The sequence below is a fragment of the Hyperolius riggenbachi genome, chromosome 11 (assembly GCF_040937935.1).
Source record: "Hyperolius riggenbachi isolate aHypRig1 chromosome 11, aHypRig1.pri, whole genome shotgun sequence".
NCBI lineage: Eukaryota > Metazoa > Chordata > Amphibia > Anura > Hyperoliidae > Hyperolius > Hyperolius riggenbachi.
Window position 1 is genome coordinate 239,071,839 of NC_090656.1, and position 27,826 is coordinate 239,099,664.

The 27,826-nt window shown below is 51.2% G+C and overlaps 1 protein-coding gene across 1 annotated transcript in view; it reads right to left on the reverse strand.

The window, feature by feature from the left end:
* The window catches only part of CRY2 (cryptochrome circadian regulator 2), an 83,988-nt gene that overhangs the window by 25,104 nt on the left and 31,058 nt on the right, over positions 1–27,826 (reverse strand). The window contains exons 3-8 of the mRNA XM_068261714.1: positions 27,224–27,366; positions 15,990–16,174; positions 14,927–15,015; positions 13,945–14,085; positions 11,839–12,150; positions 2,791–2,942 (exon numbers count right to left, since the gene is read on the reverse strand). Of these exons, the coding sequence (XP_068117815.1) occupies positions 2,791–2,942; positions 11,839–12,150; positions 13,945–14,085; positions 14,927–15,015; positions 15,990–16,174; positions 27,224–27,366 (1,022 nt within the window). The remainder of the gene's footprint in view (positions 1–2,790; positions 2,943–11,838; positions 12,151–13,944; positions 14,086–14,926; positions 15,016–15,989; positions 16,175–27,223; positions 27,367–27,826) is intronic.

The window sequence follows — 27,826 nt, forward strand, 5'->3', positions numbered from 1 at the left end:
GGATCCTAGCAATGCCCCTGCGATAGTTTTATCTCTCCCTTATTGATGCAATAACAATACATTATTTAGCACTGATCATGGCTAGGAGAAGTCATGGAGAACCAAGTGATTTGTTTGATCAGCTGATAGATTTGCAAAGCTCTGATTTGCTGGGATCGCATCCTGTTTTAGCACATGACCTTGACTAGCGACTCAGAGACATGCCTATCACTGACCCATGAGTTCTCCCAGACATGACCAGTATATGTGTATATAATATAATATATACACATATATACAGCCTTCAGTATGAGGGAGTTCACCATCTAATCCATCTACTGCAGCCACCGGAACTCACACAGAAAAGCCGAGGTAGAGAGAGAGTCGCAGAAACATGGTGAATGGTGAACTCTGGGCTGATAAATCCTGCTCTCCGCATGGACTATTTACATTTTCGCACACTGGGCATGTCTCTCCCCCCCCCCCCCCCCCCCCCGAGAGGATCTATGGATAACCTTTCAGGTAATCGATCACTCCAGCCAATTCCCTGATCAGGAAAGCAAAGGCCTGATCCACACTTATACAATTAGTTATGCCGACACATCCGTTTGTTTCCAGCACATTACAGTACATCGTTATCTGTGTTGTAAAAAACAGAGATACGTCTGTGATGCTGTTGATATATGACATATCGCATGCAGCATGGAGTCACAAACGCAAGTTTCATTGCAAGCAACCAAAATGACATTTTTGGTTTAAATCAACTTTTAATTTTTATTTTTTTCCCTACTCTCTCAATCTCTGATAGCTGGCAATTACGCAACGTTTCACTTAAGTGTGAAATCTGTCCCCTAGCATTCCTGGGAAGTTATATAGCTCATCCATCAGATGAAGTTAGATATCAGCTTGGCAGAACCAATTTAAAGCATCCTTCTCCAGACTGATCGGCCCCGATCTCAGCAGGGAATCTGACACTTAGCTCTGCTGTCCGAACTTCAAAGACTTCTGGCTGAGTTCTTCAACTTTCCCTAGAAGTAGCTGACCTACTGTGACCCAGTCATCCCCAATATCCACATTTTCTTCACATTTTCTTCATAATTCCTGGCATAGCAAATCTCTATGCCCATCAAATCTACACAGGTTGTGGGATTCCGTAGGACGCTGGGTCTGAGAGGTTTCCTGACCAATCGGACTCCCAGAACGGAAGTAAGACTGTTTTAAAGTAACCCTTTAATACCCCAGGTTTCTGATCCCTCAAGTTTGATATTGTTATCGATAAATTCTGATCGACCTAAAAATGCTATTAGATTTAACCTAACCTGTATGGTTCTGGAGATACAACTCGTATCCCGATTTAGATGTATTTCAGTCTCATTGAGAAGGGGCTGGTTCATCTCAGGTTCCAAAGAGGTGTGTGATCCCTGCCCCTAACTCCTCCTTGCTGAAGTGAGGGGTATAACTTAACTGGGCCCAGGTTGTCAAGTGTCCAAAGTCCATCTAAAATCTTGTCGAATAACATCAACCAGCAGCCAGCTGGACACTGGCAAATCACTTGGATTTTTTCACACAAAAGGGCCTTTTGGCCTCTATGGCAATCGGCCATCTTGGACTTCCTCCCAAGACTTGTGATTGCCACATGGACTACCAATAACGGTATTTAAAGTGTACATTCAGACATTCGGTTTCTTTTCATCTCTACTCTCTTTCTATCAAACCAATCTGTTCTGCCAGACATTTATCTGTGGGCTAAAGTATGCTGTGTGAATGTAGTTTTAGAATAAAAACTAATGATTTTATGCAGGTATAGAATTTGCCATAACTACTTCCTGTGGCAATGCATTCCACATCTTAATCACTCTTACTGTAAAGAACCCTTTCCTAAATAAATGGCTAAAACGTTTATCCTCCATGCGCAGATCATGTCCTCTAGTCCTTTGAGAAGGCCTAGGGACAAAAAGCTCATCGCCAAGCTTTTATATTGCCCTCTGATGTATTTATACATGTTAGATTCCCTCTAATGCTGGGTACACACAATACATTTTTCCACTCAATTTTCCATCCGATCATTTTTTCCGCTCAATTCTCTTATCTTCTGCTCATTTTTCTTATCTTTTTCCATTCACTTCTATGAGAAATCGACCCAAAAACCGATCGGAAGGAATATCGGAAATGATCTATCGAACCCATCTATCGAGAGGAAAAGCGTATGGTGTATTCCCAGCATAAGGCGTCTTTTCTCCAGACTAAATATACCCACTTTATCTAACCTTTCTTGGTAAGCGAGACCTTCCATCCCACGTATCAATTTTGTTGCTCGTCTCTGCACCTGCTCCAAAACTGCAATATCTTTTTTTGTAATGTGGTGCCCAGAACTGAATTCCATATTCCAGATGTGGCCTTACTAGAGAGTTAAACAGGGGCAATATTATGCTAGCATCTCAAGTTTTCATTTCCCTTTTAATACATCCCTAAATTTTATTAGCTTTAGCTGCAGCGGCTTGGCATTGAAACAATTTCTTTGTCTCTCGATTGGACAGCTGCACATATATGCAGTGTCTGCAGGCGCTATCGCAAGGGAACGATTACCAGAATTCACTTTTGAACACGTGTCAAATTGCAGGCAGAGACGGCCCTGACCAGCAGGTGAGACTTATCGTGTATCTTATCGTGTATGAAGCTTAGCTAGGGCAAGACTCTCCCAGGGCTGTATCTAAGGATTGGGGTAACTGTCCTGTCCGCCCTCCTCAGATCCCACCACAAGGAGCAGCAATAGAGGAAACACTCAGATGTTACACAAAGCAGCGTCCTCACCTGACGTAGTCACCACTGGGGTCTGTCCTTCTGCCAAACCCCACTGGGCAGTAACAGTGGAAAAACTGCTGGAAGAACGCACTGCAAGAAAGCCACATCCAACTACCAGCGTTCACACTGAAGTCCGCATCCAGCAGCAGCTCATCAAATACCTGCAAATAGGAAGAGAGTGTGAGAGGCTGGCAGACAGGAAGCGCGAGAGGCAGACAGTAAGCGTGAGAGGCAGACACAGACAGGAAGCGTGAGAGGCAGACACAGACAGGAAGAGCATCTATATGTAAACATGGGGGCATTAGTGTACAACAACCCTTGCGGATGGCTCACACCTGCACAGAGGCCTGGGGGTGAATTCTGAATACAGTGTTATTGTGGCTAGAGATTTCACAGGCAGAACTCTCTGTGCTGTAACCATTGTTATTGGAAAACATTAGGAATGTGCCCACAGCCCTTTGACTTCCTCCCCAAAGTATTTTCATGTCCCTGTGAGGCCTGGTCCAACGGGATGAAAACAATTGTGAGTTTATGCCAATTTATGCTGCTTTTGAATTTGGACAAAATTCAGCATCTGCTGCATCTGACTGGCCCATTTGTAAATGCTGGCAACACAGAAAAGAGCTCCCAAATAGAGGCTGAAAAACAGCAACGCGCCTGCGGCCACACTAAGCTAGCAGCGCCCGCTCTCGTCAGAGAAACAGCAAAGCGCCAGCTGACAGCTCCCGCTCTCGTCAGAAAAACCAGCAGCGCGCCTGCGGCTACACTAAGCTACCAGCGCCCGCTCTCGTCAGAACAGCAGCGCGCCTGCGGCCACACTAAGCTGACAGCGCCCGCTCTCGTCAGAAAAACCAGCAGCGCGTCTGTGGCCACACTAAGCTAGCAGCGCCCGCTCTCTTCAGAACAGCAGCGCGCCTGCGGCCACACTAAGCTGACAGCGCCCGATCTTGTCAGAGAAACAGCACTGCGCCTGCGGCCACACTAGGCTAGCAGCGCCCGCTCTCGTAAGAGAAACCGCACCGCGCCTGCGGCCACACTAAGCTAGCAACTCCCGCTCTCGTCAGAAAAACAGCACCGCGCCTGCGGCCACACTAAGCTAACAGTGCCCGCTCTCGTCAGAACAACAGCAGCGCGCTTGCGGCCACACTAAGCTAGCAGCGCCCGCTCTCGTCAGAACAACAGCAGCGCGCCTGCGGCCACACTAAGCTAGCAGCATCCGCTCTCTTCAGAACAGCAGCGCGCCTGGTCCACACTAAGCTGACAGAGCGCGCTCTCAACAGAGAAACAGCAGCTCGCCTGCAGCCACACTAAGCTGACAGCTCCTGCTCTTGTCAGAGAAACAGCAGCTCGCCTGCGGCCACACTGAGCTGACAGCACCCACTCTCGTCAGAGAAACAGCAGCTCGCCCGCGGCCACACTGAGCTGACAGCACCCACTCTCGTCAGAGAAACAGCAGCTCGCCCGCGGCCACACTGAGCTGACAGCACCCACTCTCGTCAGAGAAACAGCAGCTCGCCTGCGGCCACACTAAGCTAGCAGCGCCCGCTCTCGTCAGAACAGCAGCAGCGCGCCTGCGGCCACACTAAGCTAGCAGCGCCCGCTCTCGTCAGAGAAACAGCAGCTCGCCTGCGGCCACACTGAGCTGACAGCACCCGCTCTCGTCAGAGAAACAGCAGCTCGCCCGCGGCCACACTGAGCTGACAGCACCCGCTCTCGTCAGAGAAACAGCAGCTCGCCCGCGGCCACACTGAGCTGACAGCACCCGCTCTCGTCAGAGAAACAGCAGCTCGCCCGCGGCCACACTGAGCTGACAGCACCCGCTCTCGTCAGAGAAACAGCAGCTCGCCCGCGGCCACACTGAGCTGACAGCACCCGCTCTCGTCAGAGAAACAGCAGCTCTCCTGCAGCCACACTGAGCTGACAGAGCCCGCTCTCGTCAGAAACAGCAGCTCGCCCGCGGCCACACTGAGCTGACAGCACCCGCTCTCGTCAGAGAAACAGCAGCTCTCCTGCAGCCACACTGAACTGACAGAGCCCGCTCTCGTCAGAGAAACAGCAGCTCGCCCGCGGCCACACTGAGCTGACAGCACCCGCTCTCGTCAGAGAAACAGCAGCTCTCCTGCAGCCACACTGAGCTGACAGAGCCCGCTCTCGTCAGAGAAACAGCAGCTCGCCTGCGGCCACACTGAGCTGACAGCACCCGCTCTCGTCAGAGATACAGCAGCTCGCCTGCGGCCACACTAAGCTAACAGTGCCCGCTCTCAGAGAAACAGCAGCTCGCCTGCGGCCACACTGAGCTGACAGCACCCGCTCTCGTCAGAGATACAGCAGCTCGCCTGCGGCCACACTAAGCTGACAGAGCCCGCTCTCGTCAGAGAAACAGCAGCTTGCCTGCGGCCACACTAAGCTGACAGCACCCGCTCTCGTCAGAGAAACAGCAGCTCTCCTGCAGCCACACTGAGCTGACAGAGCCCGCTCTCGTCAGAGAAACAGCAGCTCGCCTGCGGCCACACTGAGCTGACAGCACCCGCTCTCGTCAGAGATACAGCAGCTCGCCTGCGGCCACACTGAGCTGACAGAGCCCGCTCTCGTCAGAGAAACAGCAGCTCGCCCGCGGCCACACTGAGCTGACAGCACCCGCTCTCGTCAGAGATACAGCAGCTCTCCTGCAGCCACACTGAGCTGACAGAGCCCGCTCTCGTCAGAGAAACAGCAGCTCGCCTGCGGCCACACTGAGCTGACAGCACCCGCTCTCGTCAGAGATACAGCAGCTCGCCTGCGGCCACACTAAGCTAACAGTGCCCGCTCTCATCAGAGAGACAGCAGCTCGCCTGCGGCCACACTGAGCTGACAGCACCCGCTCTCGTCAGAGATACAGCAGCTCGCCTGCGGCCACACTAAGCTGACAGAGCCTGCTCTCGTCAGAGAAACAGCAGCTTGCCTGCGGCCACACTAAGCTGACAGCACCCGCTCTCGTCAGAGAAACAGCAGCTCTCCTGCAGCCACACTGAGCTGACAGAGCCCGCTCTCGTCAGAGAAACAGCAGCTCGCCTGCGGCCACACTGAGCTGTCAGCACCCGCTCTCGTCAGAGATACAGAAGCTCGCCTGCGGCCACACTAAGCTGACAGCACCCGCTCTCGTCAGAGAAACAGCAGCTCTCCTGCAGCCACACTGAGCTGACAGAGCCCGCTTTCGTCAGAGAAACAGCAGCTCGCCCGCGGCCACACTGAGCTGACAGCACCCGCTCTCGTCAGAGAAACAGCAGCTCTCCTGCAGCCACACTGAGCTGACAGCACCCGCTCTCGTCAGAGATACAGCAGCTCGCCTGCGGCCACACTAAGCTAACAGTGCCCGCTCTCATCAGAGAAACAGCAGCTCGCCTGCGGCCACACTGAGCTGACAGCACCCGCTCTCGTCAGAGAAACAGCAGCTCGCCCGCGGCCACACTAAGCTAACAGTGCCCGCTCTCATCAGAGAAACAGCAGCTCGCCTGCGGCCACACTGAGCTGACAGCACCCGCTCTCGTCAGAGATACAGCAGCTCGCCTGCGGCCACACTAAGCTGACAGAGCCTGCTCTCGTCAGAGAAACAGCAGCTTGCCTGCGGCCACACTAAGCTGACAGCACCCGCTCTCGTCAGAGAAACAGCAGCTCTCCTGCAGCCACACTGAGCTGACAGAGCCCGCTCTCGTCAGAGAAACAGCAGCTCGCCTGCGGCCACACTGAGCTGACAGCACCCGCTCTCGTCAGAGATACAGAAGCTCGCCTGCGGCCACACTAAGCTGACAGCACCCGCTCTCGTCAGAGAAACAGCAGCTCTCCTGCAGCCACACTGAGCTGACAGAGCCCGCTCTCGTCAGAGAAACAGCAGCTCGCCCGCGGCCACACTGAGCTGACAGCACCCGCTCTCGTCAGAGAAACAGCAGCTCTCCTGCAGCCACACTGAGCTGACAGCACCCGCTCTCGTCAGAGATACAGCAGCTCGCCTGCGGCCACACTAAGCTAACAGTGCCCGCTCTCATCAGAGAAACAGCAGCTCGCCTGCGGCCACACTGAGCTGACAGCACCCGCTCTCGTCAGAGATACAGCAGCTCGCCTGCGGCCACACTAAGCTGACAGCACCCGCTCTCGTCAGAGAAACAGCAGCTTGCCTGCGGCCACACTAAGCTAGCAGTGCCCGCTCTCGTCAGAGAAACAGCAGCTCGCCCGCGGCCACACTGAGCTGACAGTGCCCGCTCTTGTCAGAGAAACAGCAGCTTGCCCGCGGCCACACTGAGCTGACAGCACCCGCTCTCGTCAGAGAAACAGCAGCTCGCCCGCGGCCACACTGAGCTGACAGCACCCGCTCTCGTCAGAGAAACAGCAGCTCGCCCGCGGCCACACTCAGCTGACAGCACCCGCTCTCGTCAGAGAAACAGCAGCTCTCCTGCAGCCACACTGAGCTGACAGAGCCCGCTCTCGTCAGAAACAGCAGCTCGCCCGCGGCCACACTGAGCTGACAGCACCCGCTCTCGTCAGAGAAACAGCAGCTCTCCTGCAGCCACACTGAGCTGACAGAGCCCGCTCTCGTCAGAAACAGCAGCTCGCCCGCGGCCACACTGAGCTGACAGCACCCGCTCTCGTCAGAGAAACAGCAGCTCGCCTGCGGCCACACTGAGCTGACAGCACCCGCTCTCGTCAGAGATACAGCAGCTCGCCTGCGGCCACACTAAGCTAACAGTGCCCGCTCTCATCAGAGAAACAGCAGCTCGCCTGCGGCCACACTGAGCTGACAGCACCCGCTCTCGTCAGAGAAACAGCAGCTTGCCTGCGGCCACACTAAGCTAGCAGCTCCTGCTCTTGTCAGAGAAACAGCAGCTCGCCCGCGGCCACACTGAGCTGACAGCGCCCGCTCTCATCAGAGAAACAGCAGCGCTCTACAGCATCACAAGTTATTTTACTGATACAAAAATAATCACTTAAGTCACAAATATTTAAAAACACTTAAGAAGTCACCACTGGTTTTCCAGCTTGGATAATAAATCGCAATGAATATATATATATTGAATAAAGGGTTCACCTTGGATCGGAGAGATCAGAATTCTCTTTGTGGTCTCTATTCAGGACCCTCTTGGCTATTAAAACCGTATCCACTTCAATCCGTCAGTCCAAGTGACTCTCCGCTACATCAATTGGGGATAGAGGCCTCCACCACACCCAATAACGCGTCACTCACCAAAGAGATGAGACCACCAGGGCCTTGGGCGGATCCCGGATGAGGCCCAGCTAGCGTGTAGCGCTTATTGGAAGGAGTCGGGAGGGAGGATGGGGTTGGGGGAGCTGTGTGCGCGGCAGCTGAGACTCTATAGGATGTCAGGATCCTGCAGAGAACCAGTCATGGCCCCAAAACGGGGAGAGCCCAAATAAAAACGCTGTACCACCGAATATGTCTGTTTCATGGATTTTTTTTTCACGCGTATGAAAGTTCGCTTGGAGTGGAAACGGCTGCATTTACTTACATTCGTTTTAAAAATCACAGACAAATGACAGAAAAGGCACAAGTGGGAACCAGGCCTTACGGGGTCACTAGGAGAGGATTTTTGTTTGAGGTAATATAAAAGAAGAGGAGATGATGACTAATGATATCTCCAAGGCGACCAAGGCCCTGGTGGTCTCGTCTCTTTGGTGATGGGCTCTATTGGGTGTGGTGGAGGCCCCTACCCCTGACTGATATAGAGGAAGCGCGGTGTCGCTTAAGGTGGCCACTAACTGTCCAATTTCTAGCGAAAAACCGTTTCAATGATCAGAAATTCTGATCGGATTGGCTGTAAATAATCTCCGATAATTGGCACAATTACAAACGATTATAAAATTAGTCGTCCGACTGGATTTTCATCATATCAAAATGTGCATTTTCTTGTTGGCCGTGATAGATAGGAAGCAAAGATTGGTTCGTTGATGAAGTGAACAATTTATCTTCCGATCAGAATTTTCGCATCGCTCGAATGAATTTTCACTAGAGATTGGATCGTTAGTGGCCACCTTTAGATTGACAGATTGAAGTGGATACAAAGGTTTTGATGGAAAAGTTTTAGCAAGGAGTATTCTCCTGAATCAGAGCATTGAGGAGATACTGTGTCTGAAAACCGAGGGCGATTTGTGAAATCCAGTCTTGTAGTGATTGCACACAGACCACCGACCATCACCACTTGTTTCTATCCAATTGGGGTCCTCAATAGGAACCGCAAAGATAATTCTGATCTCTCCGACTTATCCAATACATATTCATTGCTATTTATCCTGCAGGCCGGAGAGCCAGTTATGACTTTCGAAGTGTTTTTAAGGGAACCTAAACTGAGAGTGATATGGATGTTTCCTTTTAAACAATACCAGTTGCCTGGCATCCTGCTGATCTCTATGACTGCAGTAGTGGCTGAATCACACACCTGAAGCAAGCATGCAGCTAATCCAGTCTGACTTCAGTCAGAGAGCACCTGATCTCCATGCTTGTTCAGGGGCTGTGGCTAAAAGTATTAGAGGCAGAAGATCAGCAGGAGAGTCAGGCAACTGGTATTATTTTAAAAGGAAAAATCCATCTCCTTCTCAGTTTAGGTTCCCTTTAATGTTTGTGACTTCTGTCCTTATTTTTGACTCAGTGATTTGTTATAATACAGCGGTGCCATTTTTTTTTCAGACCATATTTTGGAGCTCTTTTAGCTATAGGATTATAGAGGCTATTGCACACTATAGGATTACGCAGCAAATCGCTTCTCTTTGTAAAGGCTGGTATACACACCATGCAATCTTCCCATCAGATCAACAAGTCCTCAATGATTTCCAGCATGTTCAATCTGCTCCTGATTTACAAAGTTCAATTTTCAGATCAGAACGGCACAACATCGATCCCTTTGTTGATGGGGAGCAGATCAGACATACTGGAGATTATAGCATGGAAAGTCGATCGGGAAATTGCACTGTGTGTACCAGCCTAATGCTGCATACCTTTTCATAAAATGATCTACAACCTGGAAATATTAGCAGCTTCTAGCACAGGGGTAGGGAACCTATGGCTCGGGAGCCAGATGTGGCTCTTGTGATGGCTGCATCTGGCTCACAGACATATCAGTAGAGGTTGATTGACTAATCTACACTGCTCAAGCAGCACTGCTTAGTGTGGCAGTACAAATACAATTTTCATAGGCACACTACTGCTGTAGCATGCACTACTCACCTAATCACTACTGCTGTAGCATGCACTACTAGCTGACTCACTACTGCTGTAGCATGCACTACTAACTGACTCACTACTGCTGTAGCATGCACTACTCACCTAATCACTACTGCTGTAGCATGCACTACTCACCTAATCACTACTGCTGTAGCATGCACTACTAGCTGACTCACTACTGCTGTAGCATGCACTACTAACTGACTCACTACTGCTGTAGCATGCACTACTAACTGACTCACTACTGCTGTAGCATGCACTACTAGCTGACTCACTACTGCTGTAGCATGCACTACTAGCTGACTCACTACTGCTGTAGCATGCACTACTAGCTGACTCACTACTGCTGTAGCATGCACTACTGACTCACTACTGCTGTAGCATGCACTACTAGCTGACTCACTACTGCTGTAGCATGCACTACTAACTGACTCACTACTGCTGTAGCATGCACTACTAACTGACTCACTACTGCTGTAGCATGCACTACTAGCTGACTCACTACTGCTGTAGCATGCACTACTAGCTGACTCACTACTGCTGTAGCATGCACTACTCACCTAATCACTACTGCTGTAGCATGCACTACTAGCTGACTCACTACTGCTGTAGCATGCACTACTAACTGACTCACTACTGCTGTAGCATGCACTACTAGCTGACTCACTACTGCTGTAGCATGCACTACTCACCTAATCACTACTGCTGTAGCATGCACTACTAACTGACTCACTACTGCTGTAGCATGCACTACTAACTGACTCACTACTGCTGTAGCATGCACTACTAACTGACTCACTACTGCTGTAGCATGCACTACTAACTTACCCCAAAACTAACAGCTGCTCCAATTGTCCCACTCTGGATCCTGTCAGGTCCAGTCACTTTGTAGGGCGAGATTCCCACACTTTGATTGGCCCAATAGGCTGTCTGTCACTCGACAGGCAGCCTATTGGGAAAAACTGCGCAAGTCAGCTAGCTAATTGTACAAGCTGTTAGTCGGTATTTCTCCTGTCTGGTTCTCTGGGAAATTGCTCATGATGCTGAAACCCAAGAGAAGCTGAAGAGATGTCTGACACTTCCGCTGCCCGGCGGATCAACTGTATACACATCACCACGGCAACAGGGACATGAGCCCTCTGCTGCGCATGCGCACTGTCCCAGTTTAAAACATATTGTATGTCTCTCATGGAATTACATTTTAAAATATGTGGCATTTATGGCTCTCTCAGCCAAAAAGGTTCCTGACCCCTGTTCTAGAAGCTTCCCTAGCAGAAGGCGGATAAGCCAGGAGCGGTGTATGGAATGCCGGGGTCACAGGCAGGGCAATCTACCGCCAGGGTTCACGTCTATGGTCAAATTCTGCAGTTTTATAATACAACAATTCCTGTTCACAACAATGCAGAAGGCTCTCCTTGTGTCCCTGTGTCATGTGTCCTCACTAAGGCCACAGTTACATCAGGGGTTGTCAATCAGATGCTAATTATTTACAGTTGATACATAATTTATGCAAATTTAAACGGCTGGGATATGGACCAATCATATGTGTCCGATTGCTGGGTTTTCAAGATGCGTACGTTTGCATAAACTTTGCATCAAGTCAGAATGCTTAGCCTCTTCCTGCCCCCTGTGCGGTGGATAAAGAGCACCTCTCACCTTCACCCCACACTCCCAGCTAATCCAGAGATCACCCCGTGTCAGGAAGCAGGCCACGGCATGTCTGGCCAGGGGGTGGATAAAGAGCACCTCTCACCTTCACCCCACACTCCCAGCTAATCCAGAGATCACCCCGTGTCAGGAAGCAGGCCACGGCATGTCTGGCCAGGGGGTGGATAAAGAGCACCTCTCACCTTCACCCCACACTCCCAGCTAATCCAGAGATCACCCCGTGTCAGGAAGCAGGCCACGGCATGTCTGGCCAGGTGGTGGATCCATCCTTCCTGTCTCAGCTGCGTCATGATGGCGTCGATCCACGGGAAGCCCGTCTTTCCTTCCGCCCACTTGGCCAGGGCCTCTGCGTTCTTGTCCCAGGGGATCTGCACACAGATGGGATTGCCTTCCATCTGGTCATACTTCGGGTTATTGGTGGCAGCCGTGTAGAAGAACTCTCTCCATAGGAGCTGCCCGAAGAGGGACAGAGGCGGGGGGCTGTTCTTCTTCACCTGTTGTGACACAGAAGTCAGGGTGAATGTCGCTGTCCTGCCTGCAGTGACCTCTGAACAAGCACAGAACATATGTGACAGGGCGACCCCCGGAACAAGCGCAGAACATATGTGACAGGGCAGCCCCGGAACAAGCATAGAACATATGTGACAGGGCAGCCCCAGAACAAGCACAGGACATATGTGACAGGGCAGCCCCGGAACAAGCACAAGACATATGTGACAGGGCGGCCCCGGAACAAGCGCAGAACATATGTGACAGGGCGACCCCCGGAACAAGCACAGGACATATGTGACAGGGCAGCCCCGGAACAAGCACAAGACATATGTGACAGGGCGACCCCCGGAACAAGCACAGGACATATGTGACAGGGCGACCCCCGGAACAAGCGCAGAACATATGTGACAGGGCAGCCCCGGAACAAGCATAGAACATATGTGACAGGGCAGCCCCAGAACAAGCACAGGACATATGTGACAGGGCAGCCCCGGAACAAGCACAAGACATATGTGACAGGGCGGCCCCGGAACAAGCGCAGAACATATGTGACAGGGCAGCCCCGGAACAAGCACAGGACATATGTGACAGGGCGGCCCCTGAACAAGCACAGGACATATGTGACAGGGCAACCCCGGAACAAGCACAGGACATATGTGACAGGGCAGCCCCGGAACAAGCACAGGACATATGTGACAGGGCAGCCCCGGAACAAGCACAGGACATATGTGACAGGGCAGCCCCGGAACAAGCACAGGACATATGTGACAGGGCAGCCCCAGAACAAGCACAGGACATATGTGACAGGGCAGCCCCGGAACAAGCACAGGACATATGTGACAGGGCAGCCCCTGAACAAGCACAAGACATATGTGACAGGGCGGCCCCTGAACAAGCACAGGACATATGTGACAGGGCAGCCCCTGAACAAGCACAGGACATATGTGACAGGGCAGCTCCTGAACAAGCACAAGACATATGTGACAGGGCGGCCCCTGAACAAGCACAGGACATATGTGACAGGGCGACCCCCGGAACAAGCACAGGACATATGTGACAGGGCAGCTCCTGAACAAGCACAGGACATATGTGACAGGGCAGCCCCTGAACAAGCACAGGACATATGTGACAGGGCAGCCCCTGAACAAGCACAGGACATATGTGACAGGGCAGCCCCTGAACAAGCACAAGATATATGTGACAGGGCAGCCCCTGAACAAGCACAAGATATATGTGACAGGGCAGCTCCTGAACAAGCACAAGACATATGTGACAGGGCGGCCCCTGAACAAGCACAGGACATATGTGACAGGGCAGCCCCAGAACAAGCACAGGACATATGTGACAGGGCAGCCCCAGAACAAGCACAGGACATATGTGACAGGGCAGCTCCTGAACAAGCACAGGACATATGTGACAGGGCAGCCCCTGAACAAGCACAGGACATATGTGACAGGGCAGCCCCTGAACAAGCACAGGACATATGTGACAGGGCAGCCCCTGAACAAGCACAAGACATATGTGACAGGGCAGCCCCTGAACAAGCACAAGACATATGTGACAGGGCAGCCCCTGAACAAGCACAAGATATATGTGACAGGGCGGCCCCTGAACAAGCACAAGACATATGTGACAGGGCAACCCCTGAACAAGCACAAGACATATGTGACAGGGCGACCCCTGAACAAGCACAGAACATATGTGACAGGGCGACCCCCGGAACAAGCATAGAACATATGTGACAGGGCAGCCCCTGAACAAGCACAAGATATATGTGACAGGGCGGCCATACTCACCTTCTGATAGAGTTCCCTCAGCCGGTAATAAAAGAGGCGGCAGGACAGGCAGCCGAATCGCAGGTAGGGGCTGAGACCGGTGGGGCTCGCCAGCAGAGAATTGGCGTTCATTCTGGGCCTCTCATAACTGGCCACCCATGCCTGGAAGACAGACGCACACAGGGAGTGAATCATCATAAGAATAATAATAATAATAATATGCAGTATATATACCCACACACACTATATAAAGATACAGCGTATAACTGGCAATTTCACCGTGAGAGTGATCACTGACCCCCCTCAGCGGAACCCCCCCACCCCCCACCTGGTTATAGGCTGCTATGAGCTGTAGAATGAGCGATCCACCAAACCTGATCTATGAAATCACAAGCAAAGCAGCTCCTGCCTGGGTCATACTAGAAAGTAGTGGTGCTGCATTCAGCCATTGCATGCGGATGCCACACTGAGGTTCCCCGTGGTTTATGACTTCTAGCCGTGGGCGCTCCATGTGACACCAGCCTCACTGTCCCCCCGCTATGTCCTAAAATAACAGTGTGAGGTTCCTACATGTGGCCACCTGGGGCACCCGGCAATAAATATATCCGGTGCAGGTGCGACAATCACTCCGGTCCGCCCGTGTCTAACAGAATACAAACTTCTTTCCCTACAGGAAGTGACATCACTGGTCACAGGAAGTGGCATTGCAGGTCACAGGAAACCAAAAATGAGACAGGAGTACAAACTTCTTTCTCCACAGGAAGTGACATCGCTGGTCACAGGAAAACAAAATGCTTTCTCCACAGGAAGTGACATCACTGGTCACAGGAAAACACAAAGGAAACAGGAATACAAAATGCTTTCTCTACAGGAAGTGACATCACCGATCAAAGGAAGTGACATCACCAGTCACAGGAAACCTGAAATGAAACCGCTATACAAAGTTCTTTCTCCACAGGAAGTGACATCACTGGCCAGAGGAACACACACAGGAGACAGGTACCTTCCGTTCCAGGTGTCTGTCCAGGCGGGCCAGCGCCTCCGTCTCGCCTCCGGGCCAAATGGCCGCTTTCTGATGGTCGCTCGGGAAGCCTGAGATATAAAACATACGGCTCATTAGATCAGCGCCGTTTACCCCCCGCGTCATGCAGAGATATTCACAAAACAGACAAGAAAGGTTTCATTATAACCACTGAAGGGTGGCCAGTAACATGCTAATAAATCCCAGTTGATGCAAATGTATGCAGCTTGTAAATGGACCAACCGGAGGAATCAGCCGATAGGTCTGTTTCCATGGTGCATAAATCTGTATAAAATTAGCAAACTATTCCCACTGACTCAGAAGCAGTAGCATCATCTTACCTATCCTGGGCAGCCTTCCCTATCACACAGCATCCCCTTTATACTTGGATCAGCTATGCTCCCTGCTACTGTCTGCCCCCCAGGAGGGCAGATACAGCAGCTGGGGGAGGGAATTATACTACAAAGGAGGGTCTGACACAGCAGCCGGGAAATGGAATAATAGGAGGGTCTGACACAGCAGCTGGGGGAGGGAATTATACCACACAGGAGGGACTGACACGGCAGCTGGGGGAGGGAATTATACCACACAGGAGGGCAGATACAGCAGCCGGGGGAGGGAATTATACTACAACGGACGGATTGACACTGCAGCTGGGGGAGGGAATTATACCACACGGGTGGATGGATACAGCAGCTGGGGGAGGGAATTATACTACAACGGAGGGACTGACACAGCAGCTGGGGGAGGGTATTATACTACAACGGAGGGACTGACACAGCAGCTGGGGGAGGAAATTATACCACACTGGTGGATGGATACAGCAGCTGGGGGAGGGAATTATACTACAAAGGAGGGTCTGACACAGCAGCTGGGAGAGGGAATAATAGGAGGGACTGACACAGCAGCTGGGGGAGGGTGTTATACCACACAGGAGGGACTGACACGGCAGCTGGGGGAGGGAATTATACCACACAATTCCTCAGGATAAGTCCCCATCCTGGCACATTGCTTGGCTGATAAGCCATAGGTAGCAGCGCATTACCGAGCTCCTCCAGTGACGGCACACCATAGGTCTCATCATGCGTGCTCTTTATCTCCGCTCGACACGGTTCCATCTGCTGTCGCGTGATGCTGGCCGTGGGCCTGCGGGGCAGCTCCATCCGGCTGACGATGGCCTGGAACCTCTTGTAAGTGAGGGGTGGGCTGTTACCGTTCAGCTCAATGATTCTGCATGAAAGAGAGAAACGTGTAAAATTCCGGCAATCGTTAGAGATATAGCGGCCAATCTGTCAACATCGGGGAAAACCACTTCCTGATGTGGCCCCGATATATTCTAATAAAGACAGTCAATGACACGCATACAATGTTCATGCAAACAGACAGGAAATGCTTCAGCTGCATTAAAGCACACCTGTCCTGCAGCAAAGCTACCGGAGATAAGCACTGAGGTATGGTCATGCTGGACCCACATCCCTCTGTGCGCTGTCCGTTCCTCTCCTCCTTCCTTCCCCTCCCTGGAATCACTCCTTGAAAAATGTGAGTTTTGGCTACAGTCAAATTCCCAGACAGGAAGAGGCGGGCCTGTGGTGATGTTCCCTACCACCACCCTCCTCTTCCCCGCCCCATTCACCTGAGCCAACGCTCCAGTTCTTAAACAGATACCGAAGTGAGGGAAGCCTCTGGATGGAATTGAGGCTTCCCTCGCTGTGTTCTGGTTGCTCGGTGGGAGCCACTGACATCAGGGCCAGACTCCTCTTCTGTCACAAGCACGCCCGTGCAGTAGCCACGCGAGCACGCCTGCACTGTAGCATGGAGATGTTCTCCATGCTACAGCTAGCAGGATGTTCTGTACCCCCCTCAGAGGTCAGGCGCGGTCGTGCATTGTCCCCGCAGCTAGCAGGATGTTCTGTACCCCCTCAGAGGTCAGGCGCAGTCGTGCATTGTCCCCGCAGCTAGCAGGATGTTTTTGTACCCCCCTCAGAGGTCAGGCAGTCGTGCATTGCCCCTGCAGCTAGCAGGATGTTCTGTACCCCCCTCAGAGGTCAGGCACGGTCGTGCATTGCCCCTGCAGCTAGCAGGACGTTCTGTACCCCCCTCAGAGGTCAGGCGCGGTCGTGCATTGTCCCCGCAGCTAGCAGGACGTCCTGTACCCCCCTCAGAGGTCAGGCGCGGTCGTGCATTGCCCCTGCAGCTAGCAGGATGTTCTGTACCCCCCTCAGAGGTCAGGCGCGGTCATGCATTGTCCCCGCAGCTAGCAGGATGTTCTGTACCCCCTCAGAGGTCAGGCGCAGTCGTGCATTGTCCCCGCAACTAGCAGGATGTTCTGTACCCGCCTCAGAGGTCAGGCGCAGTCGTGCATTGTCCCCGCAGCTAGCAGGACGTTCTGTACCCCCCTCAGAGGTCAGGCGCAGTCGTGCATTGTCCCCGCAGCTAGCAGGATGTTCTGTACCCCCCTCAGAGGTCAGGCGCGGTCGTGCATTGTCCCCACAGCTAGCAGGACGTTCTGTACCCCCCTCAGAGGTCAGGCAGTCGTGCACTGTCCCCGCAGCTAGCAAGACGTTCTGTACCCCCCTCAGAGGTCAGGCGCAGTCGTGCATTGCCCCTGCAGCTAGCAGGACGTTCTGTACCCCCCTCAGAGGTCAGGCGCGGTCGTGCATTGTCCCTGCAGCTAGCAGGACGTTCCGTACCCCCCTCAGAGGTCAGGCGCGGTCGTGCATTGTCCCTGCAGCTAGCAGGATGTTCTGTACCCCCCTCAGAGGTCAGGCAGTCGTGCATTGTCCCCGCAGCTAGCAGGACGTTCTGTACCCCCCTCAGAGGTCAGGCGCAGTCGTGCATTGTCCCCGCAGCTAGCAGGACGTTCTGTACCCCCCTCAGAGGTCAGGCGCAGTCGTGCATTGTCCCCGCAGCTAGCAGGATGTTCTGTACCCCCCTCAGAGGTCAGGCGCAGTCGTGCATTGTCCCCGCAGCTAGCAGGACGTTCTGTACCCCCCTCAGAGGTCAGGCCGGGTCGTGCACTGTCCCCGCAGCTAGCAGGACGTTCTGTACCCCCCCCCCCTCAGAGGTCAGGCGCGGTCATGCATTGTCCCCGCAGCTAGCAGGACGTTCTGTACCCCCCTCAGAGGTCAGGCAGTCGTGCATTGTCCCCGCAGCTAGCAGGACGTTCTGTACCCCCCCTCAGAGGTCAGGCGCGGTCGTGCATTGCCCCTGCAGCTAGCAGGACGTTCTGTACCCCCCTCAGAGGTCAGGCGCAGTCGTGCATTGTCCCCGCAGCTAGCAGGACGTTCTGTACCCCCCTCAGAGGTCAGGCGCAGTTGTGCACTGTCCCCGCAGCTAGCAGGAGGTTCTGTACCCCCCTCAGAGGTCAGGCGCGGTCGTGCATTGCCCCTGCAGCTAGCAGGACGTTCTGTACCCCCCTCAGAGGTCAGGCGTGGTCGTGCATTGTCCCCGCAGCTAGCAGGACGTTCTGTACCCCCCTCAGAGGTCAGGCGCAGTTGTGCACTGTCCCCGCAGCTAGCAGGAGGTTCTGTACCCCCCTCAGAGGTCAGGCGTGATCGTGCATTGTCCCCGCAGCAAGCAGGACATTCTGTACCCCCCTCAGAGGTCAGGCGCAGTCGTGCATTGTCCCCGCAGCTAGCAGGACGTTCTGTACCCCCCTCAGAGGTCAGGCAGTCGTGCACTGTCCCCGCAGCTAGCAAGACGTTCTGTACCCCCCTCAGAGGTCAGGTGCGGTCGTGCACTGTTCCCGCAGCTAGCAGGAGGTTCTGTACCCCCCTCAGAGGTCAGGTGCGGTCGTGCACTGTCCCCGCAGCTAGCAGGAGGTTCTGTACCCCCCTCAGAGGTCAGGTGGGGTCGTGCACTGTCCCCGCAGCTAGCAGGACGTTCTGTACTGCGCCGCTGTGATGTCAGCTGCAGGGAGATGTGGCGTCCGGCTCATCAGAGGTTTCCCCCGCCCACAGATGTATCCCACAATGCCAAGCAGCTCATATCCTCGGCCAATTCCAGCAATATGGGGCACCGCCCTTTATGTAATACTGAGGGAAGTCTCACTACCATTGCTGCAGTCTCTCTGCCAGAACCCCACACTAACAACTTATTCAACTGCTTCCAGATTCCCTGCTCTGTGCACGCGTCCCCCACCCAAGCCCCAGAGTCTCTCTCTGCTCGCTGCACTCTCTCTGTCAGCGCCCCTCACCCAAGCCCCAGAGTCTCCCTCTCCTCACTGCACGCGTCTGGGCTGTGTGACTGTGCAGGCGGCTGGCTGTCCACCAAGGGGCGCTCCTGATCTGCAGAGCCAGCCAGGCATGATGGAGTGACGCCTGCCCCAGAAATGAGAGCAATGCCGGCTATTGCAGGGCTAATCTCTGCACAGTATTACAGGCGGCCGGAGCGCCCGACATTCTCTGCACTGCTTTCATTTGTTACTGCAGTCATACTGCGATTGTGTATGTCTGCTTTCATTCTCCTTAATCAACACAGTAAAATACAGATATACAGTAGAATACACATACACAAACACATATACATATACATATACACACATATATATATATATATATATATACATACATACATACATACATACACTTGTTACTGCAGTCATCCTGCGATTGTGTAGGTCTGCCTTCATTCTCCTTAATCAATACAGTAAAATACAAATATACAGTAGAATACATACATATATACACATACATACACACACACACTACACACACACACACACACACACTACACACACACACACACACACACACACACACACACTACACACACACACACTACACACACACACACACTACACACACACAATCACTAATACTATAAATATGAAAGTTTGGATGTTTGTTACCCGATCACGCAGCAATGGCTGAATAGACTAACATGACTTCCGGTGCGACGCAGATCACCGCAGGAGCCGCGCGGTAACGTAGGCATGCGCTAGTGTTAGATCAGGCACTTCCGGAGCAGCGTACCGCAACGTGGGAAATATGAACGTCACCGCAAGGTATCATTAGGCTGCAGTAGCAATGCAGCAATTTGCTGCACCGCCCTGAAACTACATGTAGTTTTTTGGGGAGACTTAACATTTTTGAGTGAAATATGATTTTAAAAAAAATAAAACAACATTTTTTGTGTTTCAAAGAAGAATTACATTTACTGACAAAAAAAAAAATATGTTACAGTTGTTTGTAAAAGCCCTGATTCTGCTGAATCCAAGGATACCAGATATGTACTGGTATCCTACTTTTCCTGTTCTGGAATAAGTGCGCCATTACAGGTAGCCAGGTATAGGTGCGCCAGTATATGTAGCCAGGTATAGGTGCGCCAGTACAGGTAGCCAGGTATAGGTGCGCCAGTATAAGTAGCCAGGTATAGGTGCCGCCAGTAGAGGTAGCCAGGTATAGGTGCAGCCAGTACAGGTAGCCAGACATAGGTGCAGCCAGTACAGGTAGCCAGGTATAGGTGCACCAGTACAGGTAGCTAGATATAGGTGCAGCCAGTATAGGTAGCCAGGTATAGGTGCGCCAGTACAGGTAGCCAGATATAGGTGGAGCCAGTATATCTAGCCAGATATAGGTGCAGCTAGTACAGGTACTGCCAATACAGGTAGCGAGATATAGGTGGAGCCAGTACAGGTAGCCATATATAGGTGGAGCCAGTATAGGTAGCCTGGAATAAGTGCCCTAGTCCAGGTAGCCAGGTATAGGTGTGCAAGTACAGGTAGCCAGATATAGGTGCCGCCAGTATAAGTAGCCAGGTATAGGTGCCGCCAGTATAAGTAGCCAGGTATAGGTGTGCAAGTACAGGTAGCGAGATATAGGTGCAGCCAGTATATGTAGCCAGATAAAGGTGCAGTCAGTATGTGTAGCCAGGTATAGGTGGCACCAATACAGGTAGCCAGGTATAGGTGCAGCCAGTATAGGTAGCAGGTATAGGTGCCCAGATATAAGATGTAGGTATAGGTTCCCCAGCATAGGTAGTAAGCATAGGAACCCCCAGTATAGGTAGCAGGTATAGGTGCCCGGATATAAGATGTAGGTATAGGAGCCCCCAGTATAGGTAGCAGATATAGGAGCCTCCAGTATAGGTAGCAGGTATAGGTACCCGGATATAAGATGTAGGTATAGGTTCCCCAGCATAGGTAGTAAGCATAGGAACCCCCAGTATAGGTAGCAGGTATAGGTGCCCGGATATAAGATGTAGGTATAGGAGCCCCCAGTATAGGTAGCAGATATAGGAGCCTCCAGTATAGGTAGCAGGTATAGGTACCCGGATATAAGATGTAGGTATAGGAGCCACCAGTATAGATAGCAAGTATAGGTGCCCGGATATAAGATGTAGGTATAGGTCCCCCAGCATAGGTAGCAGGTATAGGAACCCCCAGTATAGGTAGCAGGTATAGGTGCCCAGATATAAGATGTAGGTATAGGAGCCCCCAGTATAGATAGCAGATATAGGAGCCCGGATATAAGATGTAGGTATAGGAGCCACCAGTATAGGTAGCAGGTATAGGAGCCCGGATATAAGATGTAGGTATACGTGCCCCAGCATAGGTAGCAGGTATAGGAACCCCCAGTATAGGTAGCAGGTATGGGGGCCACCATCAACCTCCTCCACGTGGGCCCCCCTCCTGTGGCCCCCTGTCTGGAGCAGCGGTCGTTGTGTAATTACGGATCACTGGCTCCATGTGGTGTCCCCTCTGGCAGCCTCTCCCGATCCTGTATAATGTGTATGTAATCAGGTGTCATACAGGAAGTAGAGGAGAGGTCTGCCGGCGTGGGACACCGGCATGGAGCCAGCGATCAGGTGACGCTCCAGCCAGGCAGAGGGCCACAGGAGAGGGGCCCATGTGGTGTCCCCTCCGGCAGCCTCTCCCGATCCTGTATAATGTGTATGTAATCAGGTGTCATACAGGAAGTAGAGAGGAGAGGTCTGCCGGCGTGGGACACAGGCATGGAGCCAGCGATCAGGTGACGCTCCAGCCAGGCAAAGGGCCACAGGAGAGGGGCCCATGTGGTGTCCCCTCCGGCAGCCTCTCCCGATCCTGTATAACGCGTATGTAATCAGGTGTCATACAGGAAGTAGAGAGGAGAGGTCTGCCGGCGTGGGACACAGGCATGGAGCCAGCGATCAGGTGATTCTCCAGCCAGGCAGAGGGCCACAGGAGGGGGCCCCATGTGGCGGGAGGGATGATCTTGGTTCCCCTCCTACTGCTTCCTGGGGGCCAAATTGCCAATTAACGTACCAAGTACATTGTTAGTAGTTTGAGCACTTCCCTTCCAACATGTACCTGGCACATGCTTGGCAGGAAATTATTATTATTATTATTATTATTATTATTTTTATTATTATTATTATTATTTTTTTTTTTTTATTTATATAGCGCCAGCATCTTCCGTAGCGCTGTACATAATACAAACAAATAATGGGGAACAAATATACATAAGAAATACAAGACACTGTACAGTCATGACATTGAATAGAATAAATAAAGATACATACGTAGTTGATATGTAGTTGGTACATGTACATATGTTAAAATAACAGCAGTATGAGAAACACTAGGAGGTCCCTGCCCTTGCAGGCTTACAATCTAGAGGGTAGTGGGGAGGAAACAAAAGGGAAGGAAACACAAGGATTAGTGGGTGAGCCAGTGTGCCTTCGGTGCTGCCTATAGCAAATTATAGGCTTGTCTGAACAGGTGTGTTTTCAGAGTACGTTTGAAGGTTTCCAGACTCGTGGCATGACGAACCGGCTGAGGGAGGGAGTTCCAAAGGAGAGGGACAGCCCGTGAGAAGTCTTGGATGCGAGAGTGAGAGGAGGTGACTAGGCTGGAGGACAAAAGGGTCTCCTGTGAGGAATGAAGAGTCCGGGCGGGGAGGTATCTGGAGATTAAAGAGGAAATGTATGGAGGAGATAGCTTGTGTAGAGCTTTGTATGCAAATGTGAGAAGTTTAAACTGGATTCTTTGGGCAACTGGTAGCCAATGGAGGGATTGGCAGAGAGGGGCTGCCTCAGAGGATCTAGAAGAGAGGTGGATGAGACGGGCCGCAGAGTTTAGTAGGGATTGGAGAGGTGCCAGTCTGCTTTTTGGTAGACCACAGAGTAGGGTGTTGCAGTAGTCAAGACGGGAGAGGATTAGGGCATGCACAAGCATTTTAGTTGCTTCTTGTGAAAGGAAGGGACGGATTCTGGAAATGTTTTTGAGATGGAAGTAGCAGGAGGTAGTTGAAGTGTTAATATGTGGTTTAAAGGAGACTCAGAGTCCAGAGTTACCCCTAGGCAACGAGCTTTGGGGGTTGATGCTATTGGGGTGTTATCTACATTGATTGTGACAATGGGAGGAGGAACAGAGAGCGAAGGTGGAAATATCACAATCTCCGTTTTGCTCATATTGAGTTTAAGGAAGCGGGATGACATAAATGTAGATACAGCAGATAGACATTCGGGGATTTTTGATAGTAGTGTGGAGAGGTCTGGGGCAGAACAATAAATTTGGGTGTCATCAGCATAGAGGTGATATTGAAACCCAAAAGAGCTTATTATCTGTCCCAGGCCATGGGTGTAAATGGAAAAGAGGAGGGGTCCAAGGACTGAGCCTTGTGGTGCTCCCACAGACAGTGGGCGTGGAGAGGAGTTGGTATTGGCATAGGAGACCATGATAGAACGCCCAGACAGGTAAGAGTTGATCCAGGAGTGTGCTAGGCCCTTGATTCCCAGTGTTGAGAGGGTCTGGACAAGTACGGTATGATCAACAGTGTCGAAGGCAGAGGACAGATCTAGGAGTATTAGTACCGAAAATCTGCCTTTGGCTTTAGCAGCTAGGAGGTCATTGGCAACCTTAGTGAGAACAGTTTCCGTAGAGTGTTGAGGGCGGAAGCCAGACTGGAAGGAGTCCAACAGGGAATTAGCAGAGAGAAAGTTAGACAACTGAGTAAATGTGGCGTTCCAGAAGTTTGGAGGCAAAGGGAAGGAGAGAGACTGGGTGGTAATTAGAAAGGGCAGTAGAGTCTAAAGAGGGTTTTTTGATTAGTGGTGTTATGATAGCTTGTTTAAATGAAGAATGAAAAATGCCAGTAGAGATGGAAAGGTTAAACAGTGTTGATAAAGTAGGAACGAGGGGGGAGGAGAGCTGGGGGATAAGATGAGAGGGAATAGGATCTGAGGTGCATGTAGTAAGATTAGCTTTAGAGATTAGTGAAGAAAGACGCTGTTCAGTTAAGGCTGAGAAGATTGTTAGCGGGGAGGAGGTATGAGTGCGTGAGTGGTTATGTGGAGAGGGATAGTTGATAGTAGGGGAGCTGCCGGGCAGAGAGGAAAAAGGAAGAGGTGATTGGACCAGTAAAGAGGGTTCCTTTTGAAAACTGTTCTGTAGTGTTTCAATTTTGCTCACAAAATATGCTGCAAAGTCTTCTGCAGACAAGCTTGTGGTTGTAGGGGGAGGCGGGGGGGTGGAAAAGAGAGCTGAAGGTGTTGAAAAGTTGTTTAGGGTTATGGGATTGTGAAGAAATAAGTGTAGAGAAGTATGACTGCTTTGCAAGTGAGAGAGCGTCCCTGAGCTGCAGCAGCGTGTTTTTATAGTGGGCGAAGTCATCTGCATTGGAGATTTTCCTCCACTGCCGTTCTGCTTCCCTGGACTGTCTTTTCAGTTGTTTGATGGGATCAGTCAGCCAGGGCTGTCTGTTGATGCGGCGGGGGCGGAAGTTGGTGAGAGGGGCGGCTGTGTACATGACAGCGGTGACTGTGGTGGAGTAGTAGTATATGGATGCTGACTCGGGGTCAGGGTAGGATGACAGGGAGCCCAGGGGTTTTAGAGAGTCAGCTAGGGAGCAGAGGTCGAGGTTGCGATAATTCCTGCATAGGCGTCATGGCTGCACTACAGTAGCTGGAGGAGGCAGGGAGGGGCTGATTGTAAAAGTTATGAGATTGTGATCTAAAAGGGGGAATAAAGAGTTATTAAATGTGGAAACTGGGCAGAGCCGGGTAAAAACTAGGTCCAAAGTGTGGCCATCTTTGTGGGTGGAGGTTGAGGACCACTGGGAGAGGTCATAGGATGAGGTGAGAGAGGAATTTTGTGGTAGTGGAACAGTAAGGCCACATACAGACATCAGACCATAGTCTTTGGAAAATGAAAGATCACAGACCAATCTTACCACCCTTCATGTAGTATGAGAGCCATACTCTACACAGTCTTTTCTATGGAGCTGAACTCCACATCAGAAAAAAATCATTGCAAGATGCTGCACACACAGATGCTGTACAGACACAAAAGATCAGTATCTGCAAAAGATCTGTTCCTGCCAAAAATCCATTCCTGCAAATTGCAATGATAGTCTATGAGATCTGCAGATCATCATACACACATGATTTAACTGACATTCATCTGCAGATCTGCAGATCTGAAAATCCATCCTGGTGGATCTGATCTGCAGATGAATGTCAGTTAAATCATGTGTGTATGATGATCTGCAGATCTCATAGACTATCATTGCAATTTGCAGGAATGGATTTTTGGCAGGAACAGATCTTTTGCAGATACTGATCTTTTGTGTCTGTACAGCATCTGTGTGTGCAGCATCTTGCAATGATTTTTTTCTGATGTGGAGTTCAGCTCCATAGAAAAGACTGTGTAGAGTATGGCTCTCATACTACATGAAGGGTGGTAAGATTGGTCTGTGATCTTTCATTTTCCAAAGACTATGGTCTGATGTCTGTATGTGGCCTTAGTGTCTATGGGGATGTTAAAGTCCCCAATGATGATGGAAGGAATGTCAGTGGATAGAAAGTGGAGAAGCCATGTTGAAAAGTGGTCAATGAAGGTGGAGGCTGGTCCAGGAGGCCGGTAGATGACAGCAACCTGGAAGTGGTGAGGGGAGTAGATGCGGACAGCATGAGCCTCAAAAGAAGAGAAAGCCAGAGAAGGTGCAGGTGCAAGCGGTGTAAAGGAGCAGTGTTCGGAAAGAAGAATTCCCACCCCCATGTTTGTCACCCGATCTAGGTGTGTGGCTAAACTTGAGGCCACCGTATGAAAGGGCAGCTGGAGACACAGTATCAGATGGGGTTAGCCATGTCTCAGTGAGCCCCAGGAAGGTGTAAGCATTAGTGATGAACAGATCATGGACATGGGCTAGTTTATTGACTACAGAGCGTGCATTCCAGAGAGCCCCAGATATGGGAGGGGGAGAGCTGGGAAGGCAAGGAATGGTGATCAGGTTACATCGGTTAATATGTGCGGAGGAGTGAGGATGGTCAGTGCGGGATGTGGTATTTACCAGGGTGCAGTGTGGTCTGGGAGAGGGTCCTGGATTGGGTGATATGTCCCCAGCAGCAAGTAGGAGTAGTAGGCAGAGATGAGAGAGGTGAGGATGTGATTTGTATGTGACAGAGGGCTGTTTAAGAGATGTGGAGGAAGGTATGTGTGATTTGAGAAATAAGAATAGTTCATGAGTAGAGAGAAGAGAGGATGGTAGGAGAGAGGGAGCAATGTAGATGTTATTGCTGACAGCGGGAGGGGTGAGTGATGTAGGTATTTTAAGTAGTGGGGCTGACAGGATAATGGCTGTAAAAAGGATATTAAACATTTTGCAAGTTGGTGTGTGTATAATTAGGGAAAATAAGTGTCAGAGTTAGAGAGTGCAGGGTAGTGTGTGTGATTTTATCAGGTGTATGTGGATGGTTGAAATGAGGGTAGTTCAGGGTTTGATAAACATGAGCTGATGGTGGAAGTCAGGGAAACCAAAGAGAAAATATCATACCAGTGTTAGATCAGCAGATGAGCAGCCATGGAGAGTTTTGTGTTTGTTCTCATCTGGTCTCTTCTGGTTCAATTCTGGGCTAATTCTGAGTGTCTTATACACCCTTGAAGTATATGCCCTGCTGACCAAAGCGGTCTTGCTGACCTTAGAGTTCTACTAATAAAGGCTCTAACTGAGTTTGTAGTTAATAGGCAGACTGCTATCAGGTGAGAGTTGGCTGGCCAATTTGTCTCACGGGCAGGGCTAGTCAAACATATGCAAAGGCTCTATTGAATAGCTAAGAAGTAGCAGGAAGTGGCCTAAGTTAATTATGCATACCATTTGAGAAAAAGAGATTAGCAATGCAGGTTTCAGAGGCTTTCAAATAATCACTCAGAAAGGGGTCATGGTACAATTTTGCGGTGATCCATACAGTAGTTCCCCATCGCCATGGTGATCGATCAGAAACTACTGGTCGTGCCCATCTATGGCCAAATTATAATATTAAAACATAAACATGCCACCTGCTATTTCCATGACTTACTTGTCCAGGTCATACAGAGTATGGGAGTTCTCCACCACAACCTCCACGCCAGCTTCCTTCGCCAGTTTCATGATGGCGGCATCTCGTTCCTTTCCGAAAGGCTCAGAATCATACTCGAAGGTCAGCCGGGTCACTCCCCATTCCTGCGAAAACACACAAAAATGTCACCGGGTCACTCCCCATTCCTGCGAAAATGTCACCGGGTCACACCTCATTCCTGGAAAAAAAAGTTCACCCAACAGCAGTGAGGAGACCTTGGGCAAGACTCCCCAACACGGCTACTGCTTGTAGAGCACCCCCTAGTGGCTGCAGCTCTGGCCTAACACTGCTACTGCCTATAGAGCACCCCCTAGTGGCTGCAGCTCTGGCCTAACACTGCTACTGCCTATAGAGCGCTCCCTAGTGGTGCAGCTCTGGCCTAACACTGCTACAGCCTATAGAGCACCCCCTAGTGGCTGCAGCTCTGGCCTAACACTGCTACTGTCTATAGAATGCTCCCTAGTGGCTGCAGCTCTGGCCTAACACTGCTACTGCCTATAGAGCACCCCCTAGTGGCTGCAGCTCTGGCCTAACACGGTTACTGCCTATAGAGCGCTCCCTAGT